This window comes from Globicephala melas, chromosome X, assembly GCF_963455315.2.
Source record: "Globicephala melas chromosome X, mGloMel1.2, whole genome shotgun sequence".
Taxonomy (NCBI): domain Eukaryota; kingdom Metazoa; phylum Chordata; class Mammalia; order Artiodactyla; family Delphinidae; genus Globicephala; species Globicephala melas.
In genome coordinates this window covers 68,146,449-68,163,484 of record NC_083335.1, presented here as the reverse complement: position 1 = coordinate 68,163,484, position 17,036 = coordinate 68,146,449, and the positions used below count along the sequence as shown (strand labels likewise).

The window sequence follows — 17,036 nt, the reverse complement described above, 5'->3', positions numbered from 1 at the left end:
TCCCAACTCCATATTTAGTTTGACCCTGGGAAAGTTGCTCAGTCTCTGAGGCTTGGATTTCTCATTTGTAGTAATCCGTCAGTTTTCTTTCTGCAATAAGTGTATTAATACCTACCTCATTAATAGGACTTTGGTGGGAATTCAAGTTCATTATCACATGGTATGAAAGCACCTACATAGAACAGTGCCGTGGTGGATGCTCTCTAAATGTTAGTTGTCTTTCCTTCCTAAATGAAAATGAAAAGTGATGCTTGTTGCTTTGGGGTTTTGATTAGAAAAAGGGTGAAGGGGCAGACTAACTTGGAGACAGTTCTTGTGGGCTAGATGTAAAGTTATCAAAAGTTATCAAGGTCTGGAATAGGGTGACAGTTGTGGAAAATGATAGGCAGTGTCAGACTTGAGAGTTGCTGATAAAACATCGGTAGAACTTGGTGAGTGAGCAAGCGTGTTGGAAAGACACTGTTGTTAAACCAGGCTTGAATTCTGACTTTTGTCACTTAAAACTGTATGGCCCTAAGTCACTTCGCTTCTGTATCTCAGAATAATTCCTACTTTGTAGCATTATTGGGAGGATTATAGATAAAATAGCTAAAAGTACATGGCACATAATGGGAGCTCAGTGAATAGAAGTTGCTATAATGACTACTATTAATGATTGATTGGAAAAGGTGTGTTGGGGGTAAGAGATTGATGAAGGAGACAGGAGGCTAAAATCATAAGCTGGGAAAATGAGGATGGAGGTGGTATTGATAGTAACAAAAGGGAATTTAAAAGAGTTGAAGGATATTTCAGTGTGATACAGAATGCGGTTGTTGAATATATGAATGGAAAAGCTCTTCAGGCAGCAGAACATGCAGTGCAATTGTAGAGGGACTAAGTCAGGGCAAGACTGAACAGATTTGAGTTTAGTCTGGATAAAGGTGATTCTTTAGAAAGGGAATGGAGAGTGTATAGAGGAATAAAAGCAGAGTGTTCAGGACTAAGTATTGAGTGATGCCATTGGTTAAAGGGTAGTGAAAAGAATAACAGACTATAGAAGGTAGACAGAAAAAAATGTGTCAAAGACTTGGGAGGTGAGAAAAAAGTCCAGTCTTAAAATGACAGAGGAAAGAAGAATGTTCAATTCCGTTATGAGATTGAGTAGCATGAAAATAAAGGAACAGGGTTTGACCAGGAGAAGGAGCAAAGGTTTTAAACAGTTCTTGGGAGCTTCCTAAATTCCTGTGTGAGATATACATGGTGTTCATAGCACTTGGCAATATGGTGCCATCTCTTTCTGAAGGCAGAAACTGCATCTCTTGTGTGTTGTCAAGGCATCTGCCTAGTTCTTCATGTGGTGCTTTAAATTCTTGAACGACAAGGGAGCTCAAGGCTGTTGTGTGACATTCTGGATATTGAGGAGATCACTTTCTTGGTTTTATTAGATTATGATGAGGATGACTATGATGCTGATTGTGAAGACATTGATTGCAAGTTGATGCCTCCTCCACCTCCACCCCCAGGACCAATGAAGAAGGATAAGGACCAGGATGCTATTACTGGTGGTAAGTAGAGACTGTCTATTTTTGTCTGAGGAGCAAGTTCCATTCCTGGTCCAAATTTTTGGCATGCTCATAGTGGGCTATTAAAATTAAGCTGCTAGGAAAGGACACAACTTCTAGAAGTGATTCATACAATTTTCAAATTTCAGTATTAAAGGGAAATTTTACTTTTAAAACATTTGGCAACAGTATTTTAACATGCGCTCAAGAAAAAGTAGTTTAGGTCAGTGTGGTTCTCAAATCTGGCTGCCCATCAGAATCACCTCGAGTCTTTTAAAAAAATACAGATTTCTGACTGTCACCCTTGGAGAATCTGATTCAGAAGATCTGAGGTAGAGCTCAGGGATTTCAGAGAATTCCCCCAAGCAGTTTCTGATGCAACTGATCTGTACTGGTATTTGGAATCTACCTGTTTAGATGACTCTCTTTAAAAGAAATGATTAAATAGGAAGGCACCTAGAATGTGTATAAATCATTTAGAGCCACCTGTCAGAGTCAGAGATTTCAAAGGCAGGGTCTTTAATGATCGTCTCACCTATTCCTATGTCTGCAACAGCAGTAAGTAACCCTGTTCTAGGCTAGAAGATTGGGGAAGAGCAGTATCTTTGATCTCCTGTATTTTGAGGCTTATGTCAACCTAAGTGTCTCCTATTAGAGTTTTAAGCCATTTCCTTTTTAGTCTGCAGGCTAAGTAGCATTTGTGGTATAGATCTTATTTTATGCTAAATAATTTCATTGTTACCCTGTGGGCTTAAAAAAATCTCTCCAGTTTATGGGTCCCTGAATCGGACATAAGGCCTGACTGGTATAAAAGTGTTATGTAATTTTTCTATTGGTCACATTTCTTTAACCTAATATACTTACAGAAAGTAGTAAATGTAGTAATAGTGTTTGTTTTCTCTCATCACAACCCCAGGGTACCAGGTACAAGGTGAGTTGGGGATGGTGGGAGATAATGAGTTGGAATGAGTTTTCTGGGTTGCCTACTAGTAATCTGGGTGCTTGGAACTGTATCCCCTGCCATTGAGCCATGCTTAAGCCTAGAGTGGGTGTTGGCTGAATTTGAGGAAATATGCTCACAGTTACATGCCAAAGGGGTTTCTCTTCCTTGTTGCAGTGTCTGAGGATGGAGAAGGCATCATCTTGCCCTCCATCATTGCCCCTTCCTCTTTGGCCTCAGAGAAAGTGGACTTCAGTAGTTCCTCTGACTCAGAATCTGAGATGGGACCTCAGGAAGCAACACAGGCAGAATCTGAGGATGGAAAGCTGACCCTACCATTGGCTGGGATTATGCAGCATGATGCCACCAAGCTGTTGCCGAGTGTCACAGAACTTTTCCCAGAATTTCGTCCTGGGAAGGTACTTTCTATGGAGAATGTCCACATTGCAAACCACTGCCCTCTTGTAGATACTGAGTTGTGTTGTTAAGATATTGAATATGGAATGGGTAGAATCTAAAGGTTTCCTTTTTTTAAGTTTTGTGCATTGATAGTACATGTGATTTATATAGTTCTCATTAGAAATTGTCCTTTCTGTTTAAAAAGAACTAATCCAAATTATTAATGAACACTTTACTTTCTTGGCAGATGTTATAAATCTGAGTTCAGCATTTCTTGATCCCTCCCTCACAGTTGAGTAGAATCCTCAAGGGAGTTTCCAGACTCAGAGCTACTGTTTTCCTATCTGACATTGAGTCTCTGACATAGAAGCACGTTTTGTGTTCTAGGTGTTACGCTTCCTACGTCTTTTTGGACCAGGGAAGAATGTCCCATCTGTTTGGCGGAGTGCTCGGAGAAAGAGGAAGAAGAAGCACCGTGAACTAATACAGGAAGAGCAGATCCAGGAGGTGGAGTGCTCAGTAGAATCAGAAGTCAACCAGAAATCTTTGTGGAACTACGACTACGCTCCACCACCACCTCCAGAGCAGTGTCTCTCTGATGATGAAGTAGGCAAAGTAGAGATCTGGAATTAAGACCTAAGAGGGGAACAAATGAGTTCTCCCTAGCTTATGTCTAAATTGAAAATGATACCTTAGCAGGTAGTGTCCTGTGCTGATTATCATTAAGTAATCACGATTTCAATCCCAGTGGCTGTCCCTTCCCTGTTGTAATAGAAAAGTATTGGGGACAGGCAGATGGTGATACACTGATGAGTAGGAAAGTTGAATGATAGAGTATGCCATGATATACCTCCATTGTTTACATTCGAACTCCAGTCCTGTTCAAGAATCATCCTTACGGCTCCTCTAAGTTCCCCTCCTGCCTCTTAACTCCCTGTAGCCTTAGAGCATCTGGGATCAGGATATCTTCCTCCCCTTCTACTTTATTCTGTTACAGATCACAATGATGGCTCCTGTGGAGTCCAAGTTTTCCCAGTCAACTGGAGATACAGATAAAGTGACAGACACCAAGCCAAGAGTGGCTGAGTGGCGTTATGGTCCTGCTAGACTGTGGTATGATATGCTGGGTGTTCCTGAAGATGGCAGTGGGTTTGACTATGGCTTCAAACTGAGAAAGATGGAACTTGAACCTGTGATGAAATGTAGAATGATGGAGGTAAGTAACACTGGTATGTAAGAAAGGAATCACTGTGCCCAGAGCCCTATCAGTTTTACTTTACTTTTCAACTGGGGAGACACTGGGTAGGGTTTCCTTGGTGGGAGATTGAGGTGTCCAAGCCTTTTGTTTCGTGTGGTATATCACCCTAGCAACTTGGCCCCACTGCAAGGATTCTGTTTGTGAGGTGAGTGCTGTGCCAGACTAGGAGTGGGAGGAGGCAGATACCCCTTTGTTATCAGGTTCTTTTCTCAAGTCAGGGACCACACTTGATGTATCTGTTGTGGCATTTGGAGTGGGAACTCTGACAAGTGACCATTCAGGGATTTGTTGTTCCTCTCCTACTTGTGTAGGACTTCAGGAAACTTGAGGAAACCAGTGGCACTGATCTTCTGGCTGATGAAAACTTCCTGATGGTGACACAGCTGCATTGGGAGGATGATATCATCTGGGATGGCGAGGATGTCAAACACAAAGGGACAAAACCACAGCGTGCAAGCTTGGCAGGCTGGCTTCCTTCCAGCATGACTAGGAATGCCATGGCTTACAATGTTCAACAAGGTGTGCATCTATGCCCGCTGAGTCCAGCACAAACTGTCCTTCATCTCAGTCATCTTAAGTAGGCTTAGCTGTCATCTTGGCTGCTGAGGGACAGTGAAATGTTTTGGATCTGAGCCCTGATTCTAGTCTGTAATGTTTTTTTTACACTGTTAATGAACTAGGTTGGACTCTGATTTCTCTTTAGAAAAATGTGAAAACTACTTTGAAGTTAAAGATCTTTCTGAACTGTAACAATGCTTTTATCTTTATAGTCTACTTTTGTTTCCAAAGGCCCTTTATCTTTATCGTTCTACAATTTGCTTTTTTCCTTCTTAAATACACGTGGACACTCAAAAAAGGTATGCTATGCTTAATGTAGAAAACTGTGAAGATACAGTACAGTGTCAAAAATCACTGGTAATCCTACCATCTAGAGACTATCAGCTTTAACATTTTGGTGTATTTTTCTTTCAGTTTTCTGTCTTGTGTGTGTATGTAGCTGAGCTCATTCAATTTTACATGTTGTGCTTTTCACATAATGTAATATTATTTTACGTCATTTAAAGCTCTTCATAAAAATGTTTAATGACATGAGAAATTCATTTTAAATGGAAAAAAAAACCCAGATATGAAGTGGCATATTTGATAACCTGTTTGCATAAGTGAAAAAGAAAAACACACTGTATGAACAGAAAGTTTACTAAAAGGGAATATACTATGGGATTTACAGTGGTTCCTTATAGTTTGTAAGATCACAAACAGCTTCGCAGTTTTCTTTATACCTTTTGTGTATTTTCCAGATTTTCTTGAGTTAATCTGGATTGCTTTTATAATTCAGAGGAAAACCAAAAACGTCTTTTATATCTAAGAAATAGTTTTTTTTTCTTTTTCCTTCCCTTTTTTTTTCTTAACATCTTTATTGGAGTATAATTGCTTTACAATGGTATGTTAGTTTCTGCTTTACAACAAAATGAATCAGTTATATATATACATATGTTCCCATATCTCATCCCTCTTGCGTCTCCCTCCCTCCCACCCTCCCTATCCCACCCTCCCTATCCCACCCCTCCAGGTGGTCACGAAGCACCAAGCTGATCTCCCTGTGCTATGCGGCTGCTTCCCACTAGCTATCTACCTTACGTTCGGTAGTGTATATATGTCCATGCCTCTTTCTCGCTTTGTCACAGCTTACCCTTCCCCATCCCCATATCCTCAATTCCATTCTCTAGTAGGTCTGTCTCTTTATTCCTGTATTACCCCTAGGTTCTTCATGACATTTTTTTCCCTAAATTCCATATATATGTGTTAGCATACGGTATTTGTCTCTCTCTTTCTGACTTACTTCACTCTGTATGACAGACGCTAGGTCTATCCACCTCATTACAAATAGCTCAATTTCGTTTCTTTTTATGGCTGAGTAATATTCCATTGTATATATGTGCCACGTCTTCTTTATCCATTCATCCAATGATGGACACTTAGGTTGTTTCCATCTCCGGGCTATTGTAAATAGAGCTGCAATGAACATTTTGGTACATGACTCTTTGAATTATGGTTTTCTCAGGGTATATGCCCAGTAGTGAGATTGCAGGGTCGTACGGTAGTTCTATTTTTAGTATTTTTAAGGAACATCCATACTGTTCTCCATAGTGGCTGTATCAGTTTACATTCCCACCAACAGTGCGAGAGGGTTCCCTTTCATCCACACCCTCTCCAGCATTTATTGTTTCTAGATTTTTTGATGATGGCCATTCTGACTGGTGTGAGATGATATCTCATTGTAGTTTTGATTTGCATTTCTCTAATGATTAATGATGTTGAGCATTCTTTCATGTGTTTGTTGGCAGTCTGTATATCTTCTTTGGAGAAATGTCTATTTAGGTCTTCTGCCCATTTTTGGGTTGGGTTGTTTGGTTTTTTGTTATTAAGCTGCATGAGCTGCTTATAAATTTTGGAGATTAATCCTTTGTCAGTTGCTTCATTTGCAAATATTTTCTCCCATTCTGAGGGTTGTCTTTTGGTCTTGTTTATGGTATCCTTTGCTGTGCAGAAGCTTTGAAGTTTAATTAGATCCCATTTGTTTATTTTTGTTTTTATTTCCATTACTCTAGGAGGTGGGTCAAAAGGATCTTGCTGTGATTTATGTCACAAGAGTGTCCTGCCTGTATTTTCCTCTAAGAGTTTGATAGTTTCTGGCCTTATGTTATGTCTTTAATCCATTTTGACCTTATTTCTGTGTATGGAGTTAGGGAGTGATCTCATCTCATACTTTTACATGTACCTGTCCAGTTTTCCCAGCACCACTTATTGAAGAGGCTGTCCTTTCTCCACTGTACATTCCTGCCTCCTTTATCAAAGATAAGGTGACCATATGTGCGTGGGTATGTCTCTGGGGTTTCTATCCTGTTCCATTGATCTATCTTTCTGTTTTTGTGCCGGTACCATACTGCCTTGATTACTGTAGCTTTGTAGTATAGTCTGAAGTCAGGGAGCCTGATTCCTCCAGCTCCGTTTTTCGTTCTCAAGATTGCTTTGGCTATTCGGGATCTTTTCTGTTGCCATACAAATTGAAATTTTTTGTTCTAGTTCTGTGAAAAATGCCAGTGGTAGTTTGGTAGGGATTGCACTGAATCTGTAGATTGCTTTGGGTAGTAGAGTCATTTTCACAATGTTGATTCTTTCAATCCAAGAACATGGTATATCTCTCCATCTATTTGTATCATCTTTAATTTCTTTCATCAGCGTCTTATAATTTTCTGCATACAGGTCTTTTGTCTCCTTAGGTAGGTTTATTCCTAGATATTTTATTCTGTTTATTGCAATGGTAAATGGGAGTGTTTTCTTGATTTCACTTTCAGATTTTTCATCATTAGTGTATAGGAATGCCAGAGATTTCTGTGCATTAATTTTGTATGCTCCTACTTTACCAAATTCATTGATTAGCCCTAGTAGTTTTCTGGTAGCATCTTGAGGATTCTCTATGTATAGTATCATGTCATCTGCACACGGTGACAGCTTTACTTCTTCTTTTCCGATTTGGATTCCTTTTATTTCCTTTTCTTCTCTGATTGCTGTGGCTAAAACTTCCCAAACTATGTTGAATAAGAGTGGTGAGAGTGGGCAACCTTGTCTTGTTCCTGATCTTAGTGGAAATGCTTTCAGTTTTTCACCATTGAGGACGATGTTGGCTGTGGGTTTGTCATATATGGCCTTTATTATGTTGAGGAAAGTTCCCTCTATGCCTACTTTTCTGCAGGGTTTTTATCATAAATGGGTGTTGAATTTTGTCAAAAGCTTTCTCTGCGTCTATTGAGATGATCATATGGTTTTTCTCCTCCAGTTTGTTAATATGGTGTATCACGTTGATTGGCATATATTGAAGAATCCTTGCATTCCTGGAATAAACCCCACTTGATCATGGTGTATGATCCGTTTAATGTGCTGTTGGATTCTGTTTGCTAGTATTTTGTTGAGGGTTCTTGCATCTATGTTCATCAGTAATATTGGCCTGTAGTTTTCTTTCTTTGTGACATCCTTGTCTGGTTTCGGTATCAGGGTGATGGTGGCCTCGTAGAATGAGTTTGGGAATGTTCCTCCCTCTGCTATATTTTGGAAGAGTTTGAGAAGGATAGGTGTTAGCTCTTCTCCAAATGTTTGATAGAATTCGCCTGTGAAGCCATCTGGTCCTGGGCTTTTGTTTGTTGGAAGATTTTTAATCACAGTTTCAATTTCAGTGCTTGTGATTGGTCTGTTCATATTTTCTATTTCTTCCTGATTCAGTCTTGGCAGGTTGTGCATTTCTAAGAATTTGTCCATTTCTTCCAGGTTGTCCATTTTATTGGCATAGAGTTGCTTGTAGTAATCTCTCATAATCTTTTTTGTTTCTGCAGTGTCAGTTGTTACTTCTCCTTTTTCATTTCTAATTCTATTGATTTGAGTCTTCTCCCTTTTTTTCTTGATGAGTCTGGCTAATGGTTCATCAATTTTGTTTATCTTCTCAAAGAACCAGCTTGTAGTTTTATTGATCTTCGCTATCGTTTCCTTCATTTCTTTTTCATTTATTTCTGATCTGATTTTTATGATTTCTTTCCTTCTGCTAACTTTGGGGTATTTTTGTTCTTTCTCTAACTGCTTGAGGTGCAAGGTTAGGTTGTTTATTTGAGATGTTTCCTGTTTCTTAAGGTAGGATTGTATTGCTATAAACTTCCCTCTTAGAACTGCTTTTGCTGCATCCCATAGGTTTGGGGTCGTCGTGTCTCTATTGTCATTTGTTTCTAGGTATTTTTTATTTCCTCTGATTTCTTCAGTGATCGCTTCGTTATAAAGTAGTGTATTTAGCCTCCATGTGTTTGTATTTTTTACAGATCTTTTTCTGTAATTGATATCTAGTCTCATAGCGTTGTGGTCGGAAAAGATACTTGATACAATTTTAATTTTCTTAAATTTACCAAGGCTTGATTTGTGACCCAAGATATGATCTATCCTGGAGAATGTTCCATGAGCACTTGAGAAAAATGTGTATTCTGTTGTTTTTGGATGGAGTGTCCTATAAATATCAATTAAATCCATCTTGTTTAATATATCATTTAAAGCTTGTGTTTCCTTATTTATTTTCATTTTGCGTGATCTGTCCATTGGTGAAAGTGGGGCTATGAATGTGTTACTGTCAATTTCCCCTTTTCTGGCTGTTAGTGTTTGCCTTATGTATTGAGGTGCTCCTATGTTGGGTGCATAAATATTTACAATTGTTACATCATCTTCTTGGATCGATCCCTTGATCATTATGTAGTGTCTTTCTTTGTCTCTTCTAATAGTCTTTATTTTAAAGTCTATTTTGTCTGATATGAGAATTGCTACTCCAGCTTTCTTTTGGTTTCCAATTGCATGAAATATCTTTTTCTATCTCCTTACTTTCAATCTGTGTGTGTCTCTAGGTCTGAAGTGGGTCTCTTATAGACAGCAAATATATGGGTCTTGTTTTTGTATCCATTCAGCCAATCTGTGTCTTTTGGTGGGAGCATTTAGTCCATTTACATTTAAGGTAAGTATCGATATGTATGTCCCTATTCCCATTTTCTGAATTATTTTGGGTTCGTTATTGTAGGTCTTTTCCTTCTCTTGTGTTTCTTGCCTAGAGAAGTTCCTTTAGCATTTGTTGTAAAGCTGGTTTGGTGGTGCTGAACTCTCTCAGCTTTTGCTTGTCTGTAAAGGTTTTATTTCTCCATCAAATCTGAATGAGATCCTTGCTGGGTAGAGTAATCTTGGTTGCAGGTTTTTCTCCTTCATCACTTTAAATATGTCCTGCCACTCCCTTCTGGCTTACAGAGTTTCTGCTGAAAGACCAGCTGTTAACCTTTTGGGGATTCCCTTGTGTGTTATTTGTTGTTTTTCCCTTGCTGCTTTTAATATGTTTTCTTTGTATTTAATTTTTGACAGTTTGATTAATATGTGTCTTGGTGTATTTCTCCTTGGATTTATCTTGTATGGGACTCTGTGCTTCCTGGACTTAACTATTTCCTTTCCCATGTTAGGGAAGTTTTCAACTATAATCTCTTCAAATATTTTCTCAGTCCCTTTCTTTTTCTCTTCTTCTTCTGGAACCCCTATAATTTGAATGTTGGTGCGTTTAATGTTGTCTCAGAGGTCTCTGAGACTGTCCTCAGTTCTTTTCATTCTTTTTTCTTTATTCTGCTCTGCAGTAGTTATTTCCACTGTTTTATCTTCCAGGTCACTTATCCGTTCTTCTGCCTCAGTTATTCTGCTATTGATCCCATCTAGAGTATTTTTCATTTCATTTATTGTGTTGTTCATCGTTGTTTGTTTCATCTTTAGTTCTTTTAGGTCCTTGTTAAATGTTTCCTTGCATTTTGTCCATTCTATTTCCAAGATTTTGGATCATCTTTAATATCATTATTCTGAATTCTTTTTCGGGTAGACTGCCGATTTCCTCTTCATTTGTTAGGTCTCGTGGGTTTTTATCTTGCTCCTTCATCTGCTGTGTGTTTTTCTGTCTTCTCATTTTGCTTATCTTACTGTGTTTGGGGTCTCCTTTTTGCAGGCTGCTGGTACGTAGTTCCTGTTGTTTTTGGTGTCTGTCCCCAGTGGCTAAGGTTGGTTCAGTGGGTTGTGTAGGCTTCCTGGTGGAGGGGACTAGTGCCTGTGTTCTGGTGGATGAGGCTGGATCTTGTCTTTCTGGTGGGCAGATCCAAGTCTGGTGGTGTGTTTTGGTGTGTCTGTGGATTTATTGTGATTTTAGGCAGCCTCTCTGCTAATGGATGGGGTTGTGTTCCTTTCTTGCTAGTTGTTTGGTATAGGATGTCCAGCACTGTAGCTTGCTGGTCGTTGAGTGAAACTGGGTCCTGGTGTTGAGATGGAGATCTCTGGGAGATTTTCGCCGTTTGATATTATGTGGAGCTGGGAGGTCTCTTGTGGACCAGTGTCCTGAAGTTGGCTCTCCCACCTCAGAGGCACAGCACTGACTCCTGGCTGCAGCACCAAGAGCCTTTCATCCACACGGCAAGAACCTTTAGAAGGTATTCGGGAAGAGGAATCAGAGGAAGAGTGTGGAAGCCGAACTTTGTGAGGTTCCAGAGCACAGACACGTACACACCTCCCGTCTCCTTCACCAGCATTTGCACCTCTGCTTCTTGCTGCCCTCAGAGGCCGCGAATCTCTGCAGAGCACGCCCAGTTCCTTATTCAGGCCTGTGCCCCGCTGTGGGCGGAGGTCATGGGAAGGATGCGACTGCCGGCTGACCTGGAGCTGAACCTCTTTCCTTCCTTCTATCTAAACACTTTATTAGTTACATAGCAGTCATACTTGGATGTTTTCATAATTTACCAATAATTATTGTATTTTAAATATAACATTTTACTACATTTATTGTTAGCGTATTTTACCATATCATTTATTACCATAATTTATTTAATCAGTCCATTACTAAACACTTAGCTGTTTAAATTTTGACTATTATAAAAAAACATTGCAGTGAGCATTTTTGTCTGCAACATTTTTTAAAATACACTGTATCCACTAGGTTCCTTTTCAGTAGCCACATGAGTAACTACTAGCATTTGCTCCTTTTCCCTTTGCTAGAATTGAAGGGGGCATAAATGTTTTTGTTATTGTTTTCTCGTGTTTTGACTAGGTTTTGCAGCAACCCTGGATGATGACAAACCTTGGTACTCCATTTTTCCCATTGACAATGAGGAGCTAGTATATGGACGCTGGGAGGACAATATCATTTGGGATGCTCAGGCCATGCCCCGGCTCTTGGAGCCTCCTGTTTTGACACTTGATCCCAATGATGAGAACCTCATTTTGGGTATGGTACTGGCTGGGTCAGTGTTTCTCCTCCATAATTGACAGCTTGCTCTGCTAATGTCGGGGGCAGGAGCAAATCAGAAGGGTTGGGAAGGTCAAGACTAGAAGCTTCTTGATAGCAGTTTGAGAGAGCAAAGTTGTGGCTGTCAGTTTCTAGTATTTGTGTATTGTTTAGGGAAAACTCATAAGATAGGAATGTTGGAAAGTAGTACCTTGGAGATGTCAGGAGTGTAGTTTGGTTGGAGTTGATTATGGACTAGAAGTGGTCTGGAGAAGGATGAGAAATCTGGTTAGGAATTGCAAAGGTGTCATTAGGAAAGGTGAATCTTAAGGGATAACAACTCCAGGGTGACTTTTGTTTCCTCAGAAATTCCAGATGAAAAGGAAGAGGCTACTTCTAACTCCCCCTCCAAGGAGAGTAAGAAGGAATCATCTCTGAAGAAGAGTCGAATTCTGTTAGGGAAAACAGGAGTCATCAAGGAGGAACCACAGCAGGTCTGTGAAGGGAAAAGGGGTTTGGTGTTTAGAAGAACAAAGAAAGGTAATGGAGAAGGATAGTCTCACTAAGGTTTGATGATCTATCATTAGAACATGTCTCAGCCAGAAGTGAAAGATCCATGGAATCTCTCCAATGATGAATATTACTACCCTAAGCAACAGGGTCTTCGAGGCACCTTTGGAGGAAATATTATCCAGGTAAAAGTAGCATTTTTTCTGTGGTGAATGGGAACCACTGCTTTTTTATGATGGAGGATATGGGTAAATCTTGCCTAGGCTGGAGTTTAATTTGAACCCTTATATTTCTGTCTTAGCACTCAATTCCTGCTGTGGAATTGCGGCAGCCCTTCTTTCCCACCCACATGGGGCCCATTAAACTACGGCAGTTCCATCGCCCACCTCTAAAGAAGTACTCTTTTGGGGCACTATCTCAGCCAGGTCCCCACTCAGTCCAGCCCTTGCTAAAGCACATCAAAAAGAAGGCTAAGGTATGATTGAATCTTGGTTAGAAAAAAACAGCTATAAAAGACATTGGAGTACAAATGGGGGAGATGGACTGGATGTTAGATGATACTAGGATATTATTTATTTTCTTAGATGTGATAGAATGTTACTGTGGTTATTTAGGAGAATGTCCTTATTCTTGGGAGATGTATGAAAATGCGGTGAAGTGCCACGATAACTGCAACTTTGAAAAACGGTTAAGCAAAATCTATTGAGAGAGAGTTACAGGTAAAACAAATATGGCAAAATATAAAGTTACATCTAAGTGGTGGGATAATAGGTGTTCATAGTTTTGACTTTATGTTTGAAAATTTTTGCCATGAAATTGGAAAAAAAAAAGGCAGGTAAGAGTTTTTGATGTCTCAATGAACAACATCACTCTGTAATTATTGTCCTGTCAGTAGCTGTACTGTATTGTCTTTGTTCTCGGCAGATGAGAGAACAAGAGAGGCAAGCTTCAGGTGGTGGAGAGATGTTTTTCATGCGCACACCTCAGGACCTCACAGGCAAAGATGGAGATCTTATTCTTGCAGAATATAGTGAGGAAAATGGACCATTAATGATGCAGGTTGGCATGGCAACCAAGATTAAAAACTACTATAAGCGGGTGAGTCTGCTCAGAAAATCTTTGTTGTTAGTATAGTTGTAGTTAAATATCCAGTGATCATATGTGAACGTGTATTTTCTTATTTTATACTAGAAATTTATTGGGAGAAAGGAATGATATCCATTTTGCAGGTAGTACTATTAGTAGAATGCTGTGCTCATGGAATATTTTGTGTAGGCTTATTGATTATATTCTGGGATAGTAACTGGGTCTGCTGCATTCCTTATAGAAACCCGGAAAAGATCCCGGAGCCCCAGATTGTAAATATGGAGAAACTGTTTACTGCCATACATCTCCTTTTCTAGGCTCACTCCATCCTGGACAATTACTGCAGGTGAGGAATTACTTCCTGTTGTAACTCTTTCCTAAGGAAATTGACAGATGAGGAGCTAGTCAGCCCAGAAAGGACCAATTCTAGTTGATTGAGATACTGTTTATACATCAAGTATGGGAAAGAGCAATATAAACTAAAAATGATTATAATACAAAAATTTTTTGCATCTTTTTATTGAAACTGGCTCCTTATTATGTTATTCAGTAAGTTAAATTTGAAATAGTTTTTTGAAAATACCTAGTGGTAAGAAGTCTAGAAACATCTGGGTGGCATAGGGAAATCAACCTGGGATTAATAATTTACTATAGGGACTTCCCTGGTGGTCCAGTGGTTAAGACTTCACCTTCCAATGCAGGGGGTGCAGGTTCAATACCTGGTTGGGGAGCTAAGATCCCACATGCCTTGGGGCCAAAAAACCAAAACATAAAACAGACGCAATATTGTAACAAATTCAATAAAGCCTTTAAAAATGGTCCACATTTTAAAAAAAATCTTAAAAAATATTTACGATAGTTAATTTATGAATGTTTAATTTGTATGTGTAAGATGGGTATGTTTTGATTATATTAGTCATGGTCATTTTGAGTATTGAACCACCCTGAACTGTGCTACTTACAGTCCCCAGCTGTAGTGAAATGGTTTTTTCCCCTCTTTGTTCTGATGGGTATAGAGATGCCCTTTGGTAACCTAGCTTTTACATGTTTTGTTAAGGCAATGTACAGAGGTCCACAAATGATGTGAGGAAATCTTTAGCACTCTTCTACCTTGTTTCCCCCCCACTCCCGCCCCACTTCATTTCTCTTGGCAATCTTAACCATTTTACCTGCTCTTGTACCTACTTTATTCCATTGTTTCTATTGCTTATTCTCTTAAAGCATCTAATAAGCACATTTTTTTTTTATCCTCTACATCTGTAATCCATTTCCCACCATATTTTGAGTATCACCTTCATATTGTTCCTGGAGTTCCTACCCCTGTAACTTTCTATTGAGATTTTGTACCAGTCTATCCCCTTCTTATGTGGCTACTTTTGTAGTCTCTCAGAGAGATCCTTTTTTACCTTCCCCTGTAACTCTTTTTCACATTTAGAATTTTCTTTCCACACCTATCTATTGAAGATCCTCCCTCTTTCTACTTTTCTGATTTTTTTGAAAAGTCTTTCCTTAGAATCACAGCTTCTTGTGATAGTTGATCCTCATCTGGCTGCTGCTTAAACAAGCTCAAATGTTTCTGTCCTGCATGTTTAGTCTGTCTTTTCTAGCACACTTTCTAATTCATCAGTTGTTTTTGTTGTTTTATTTTTTTATTAATTTACTTAACAAATGTTTTGATCTCACATATTATGTCAAGGGCTATGCTAGGTCTAGGGTAATAGTATGGTACTTGTTTATAAAGTGATTTTCATATGTAATCTTTATAGCAATCGTGTGGGGTATAGGCGTTTTAAATATCTCCATTTTGGAGATGAGGAAAATTAAGCTCATAGCTATTAAGTAATTTATCTGACATCATACAGTGAGTAGCAGAGCCAGTGTCATCTGAATCCAAATCCTGTAGTTTCCCTACTACTGACTCTTAAAGGTAGCCAGTGGGTAAAAAATTATCTGTCTAATCCCATTTGATACTCCATGTTATAATTTGTTTACGTTATTCGATAGACCTTAGATGGCATAATGGGGATAGAGAGCAAACAAGCTTGATTTTCCTTTCTCATTAGTTTACTAAATTTCCAGGGTTTCTCTGTATATAACTTTTGTGTTTTTGTTTTTGTTAGGCATTTGAGAACAATCTTTTTCGTGCTCCAATTTATCTTCATAAGATGCCAGAAAGTGACTTCCTTATCATTCGCACAAGACAAGGTTACTATATTCGGGAATTAGTGGATATTTTTGTGGTTGGACAGCAGTGCCCCTTGTTTGAAGTTCCTGGGCCCAACTCCAAAAGGGCCAATACACATATTCGAGACTTTCTCCAGGTAAGAATGAGAGGATAGGGAGGGGCTCTGGGTGTACATAAAAGGATATGTGGACTTGGGGGCACACCAGGAAAGATCAAAACACATAGGGCATTAGCAGGGGAAGGGGCCCTGGGGAGGACTTTTATCCTTACTTTGCCAAATAAAAAAAATTCGGTTTGTTGGGCAGGTGTTTATTTACCGCCTGTTCTGGAAGAGTAAAGATCGGCCACGGCGGATCCGAATGGAAGATATAAAAAAAGCCTTTCCTTCCCATTCAGAAAGCAGCATCCGGAAGAGGCTAAAGCTCTGCGCTGACTTCAAACGCACAGGTCATCAATTGTGACTGATTATATGTCCTCTCTGCCTCTCTCCAAGAAAGGAATTACGGCTTCCAGTTAAAAGGATAAACATACAGTTAATAAAGTAGAAAAAAATAATAAAGTCATCAAAAGGAGGTAGCAAATCTTCTAATTATGGAGACTCTGATTACTATTTAATTTTTTTTTTTTTGCTATTTAATCTTGCCTGTCAGGAAATTCAGTGTGATTATTGGATGTCTTACATGAGATATAGGAAACCTAGCAGCAGGGCTTTTCTTTGCCGGACAGTCAGGCTAACTGTGGCTAGGCCTGATACCTTCTGGGACATTGCCTAGTTCAGTCTTGTTTCGCTATCCCTGTTGCTGTCAATGAAAGGGCCTTTGGAATTCAGAATGGTCTCATTTTCTCTATCTTTTCTAGGCATGGACTCAAACTGGTGGGTGCTGAAGTCTGATTTTCGTTTACCAACTGAGGAGGAGATCAGGGCTATGGTGTCTCCAGAGCAGTGCTGCGCTTATTATAGCATGATAGCAGCAGAGCAGCGGCTGAAGGTGAACACCTTCCTCTTAGGCACTACTTGTGCCTATGGGTTTTTTTCAGAGAGATGAGGGTGAAGACTTTTCTCACTGGCTTACAAATGATGGTTACTAGATTATTACCAACTATTTATAAAGTCAAACTGTATGATGTACTCTGTGTACATCAGTTCTGGGGTAAACTGCATTGTAGCTACATACCAGTGGGAAGGCCTAGTGAGGGACTTAGGGCATATTGTTTTGCTTTGAAAATGGTTGCTCATTCATTTGGGTGGTGGTTTTAATCTCTGTTCTTTGTAAGACAGGTGTGTTAGCAGGAAA

The 17,036-nt window shown here is 39.4% G+C and overlaps 1 protein-coding gene across 11 annotated transcripts in view; it reads left to right on the top strand.

The window, feature by feature from the left end:
• Positions 1-17,036, top strand: part of TAF1 (TATA-box binding protein associated factor 1) — a 98,749-nt gene that overhangs the window by 3,523 nt on the left and 78,190 nt on the right. For 9 of the 11 annotated variants that reach the window (XM_060292773.1, XM_060292772.1, XM_060292771.1 and 6 more), the window contains exons 4-17: positions 1,425-1,544; positions 2,659-2,900; positions 3,268-3,486; positions 3,878-4,096; positions 4,450-4,657; positions 11,784-11,960; positions 12,327-12,454; positions 12,548-12,655; positions 12,772-12,945; positions 13,395-13,568; positions 13,798-13,902; positions 15,677-15,877; positions 16,047-16,188; positions 16,600-16,730. In XM_060292773.1, coding sequence (XP_060148756.1) covers positions 1,425-1,544; positions 2,659-2,900; positions 3,268-3,486; positions 3,878-4,096; positions 4,450-4,657; positions 11,784-11,960; positions 12,327-12,454; positions 12,548-12,655; positions 12,772-12,945; positions 13,395-13,568; positions 13,798-13,902; positions 15,677-15,877; positions 16,047-16,188; positions 16,600-16,730 — 2,348 coding nt within the window. The remainder of the gene's footprint in view (positions 1-1,424; positions 1,545-2,658; positions 2,901-3,267; positions 3,487-3,877; positions 4,097-4,449; positions 4,658-11,783; positions 11,961-12,326; positions 12,455-12,547; positions 12,656-12,771; positions 12,946-13,394; positions 13,569-13,797; positions 13,903-15,676; positions 15,878-16,046; positions 16,189-16,599; positions 16,731-17,036) is intronic. The other 2 variants (XM_060292776.1, XM_060292774.1) reach the window with 1 other exon arrangement.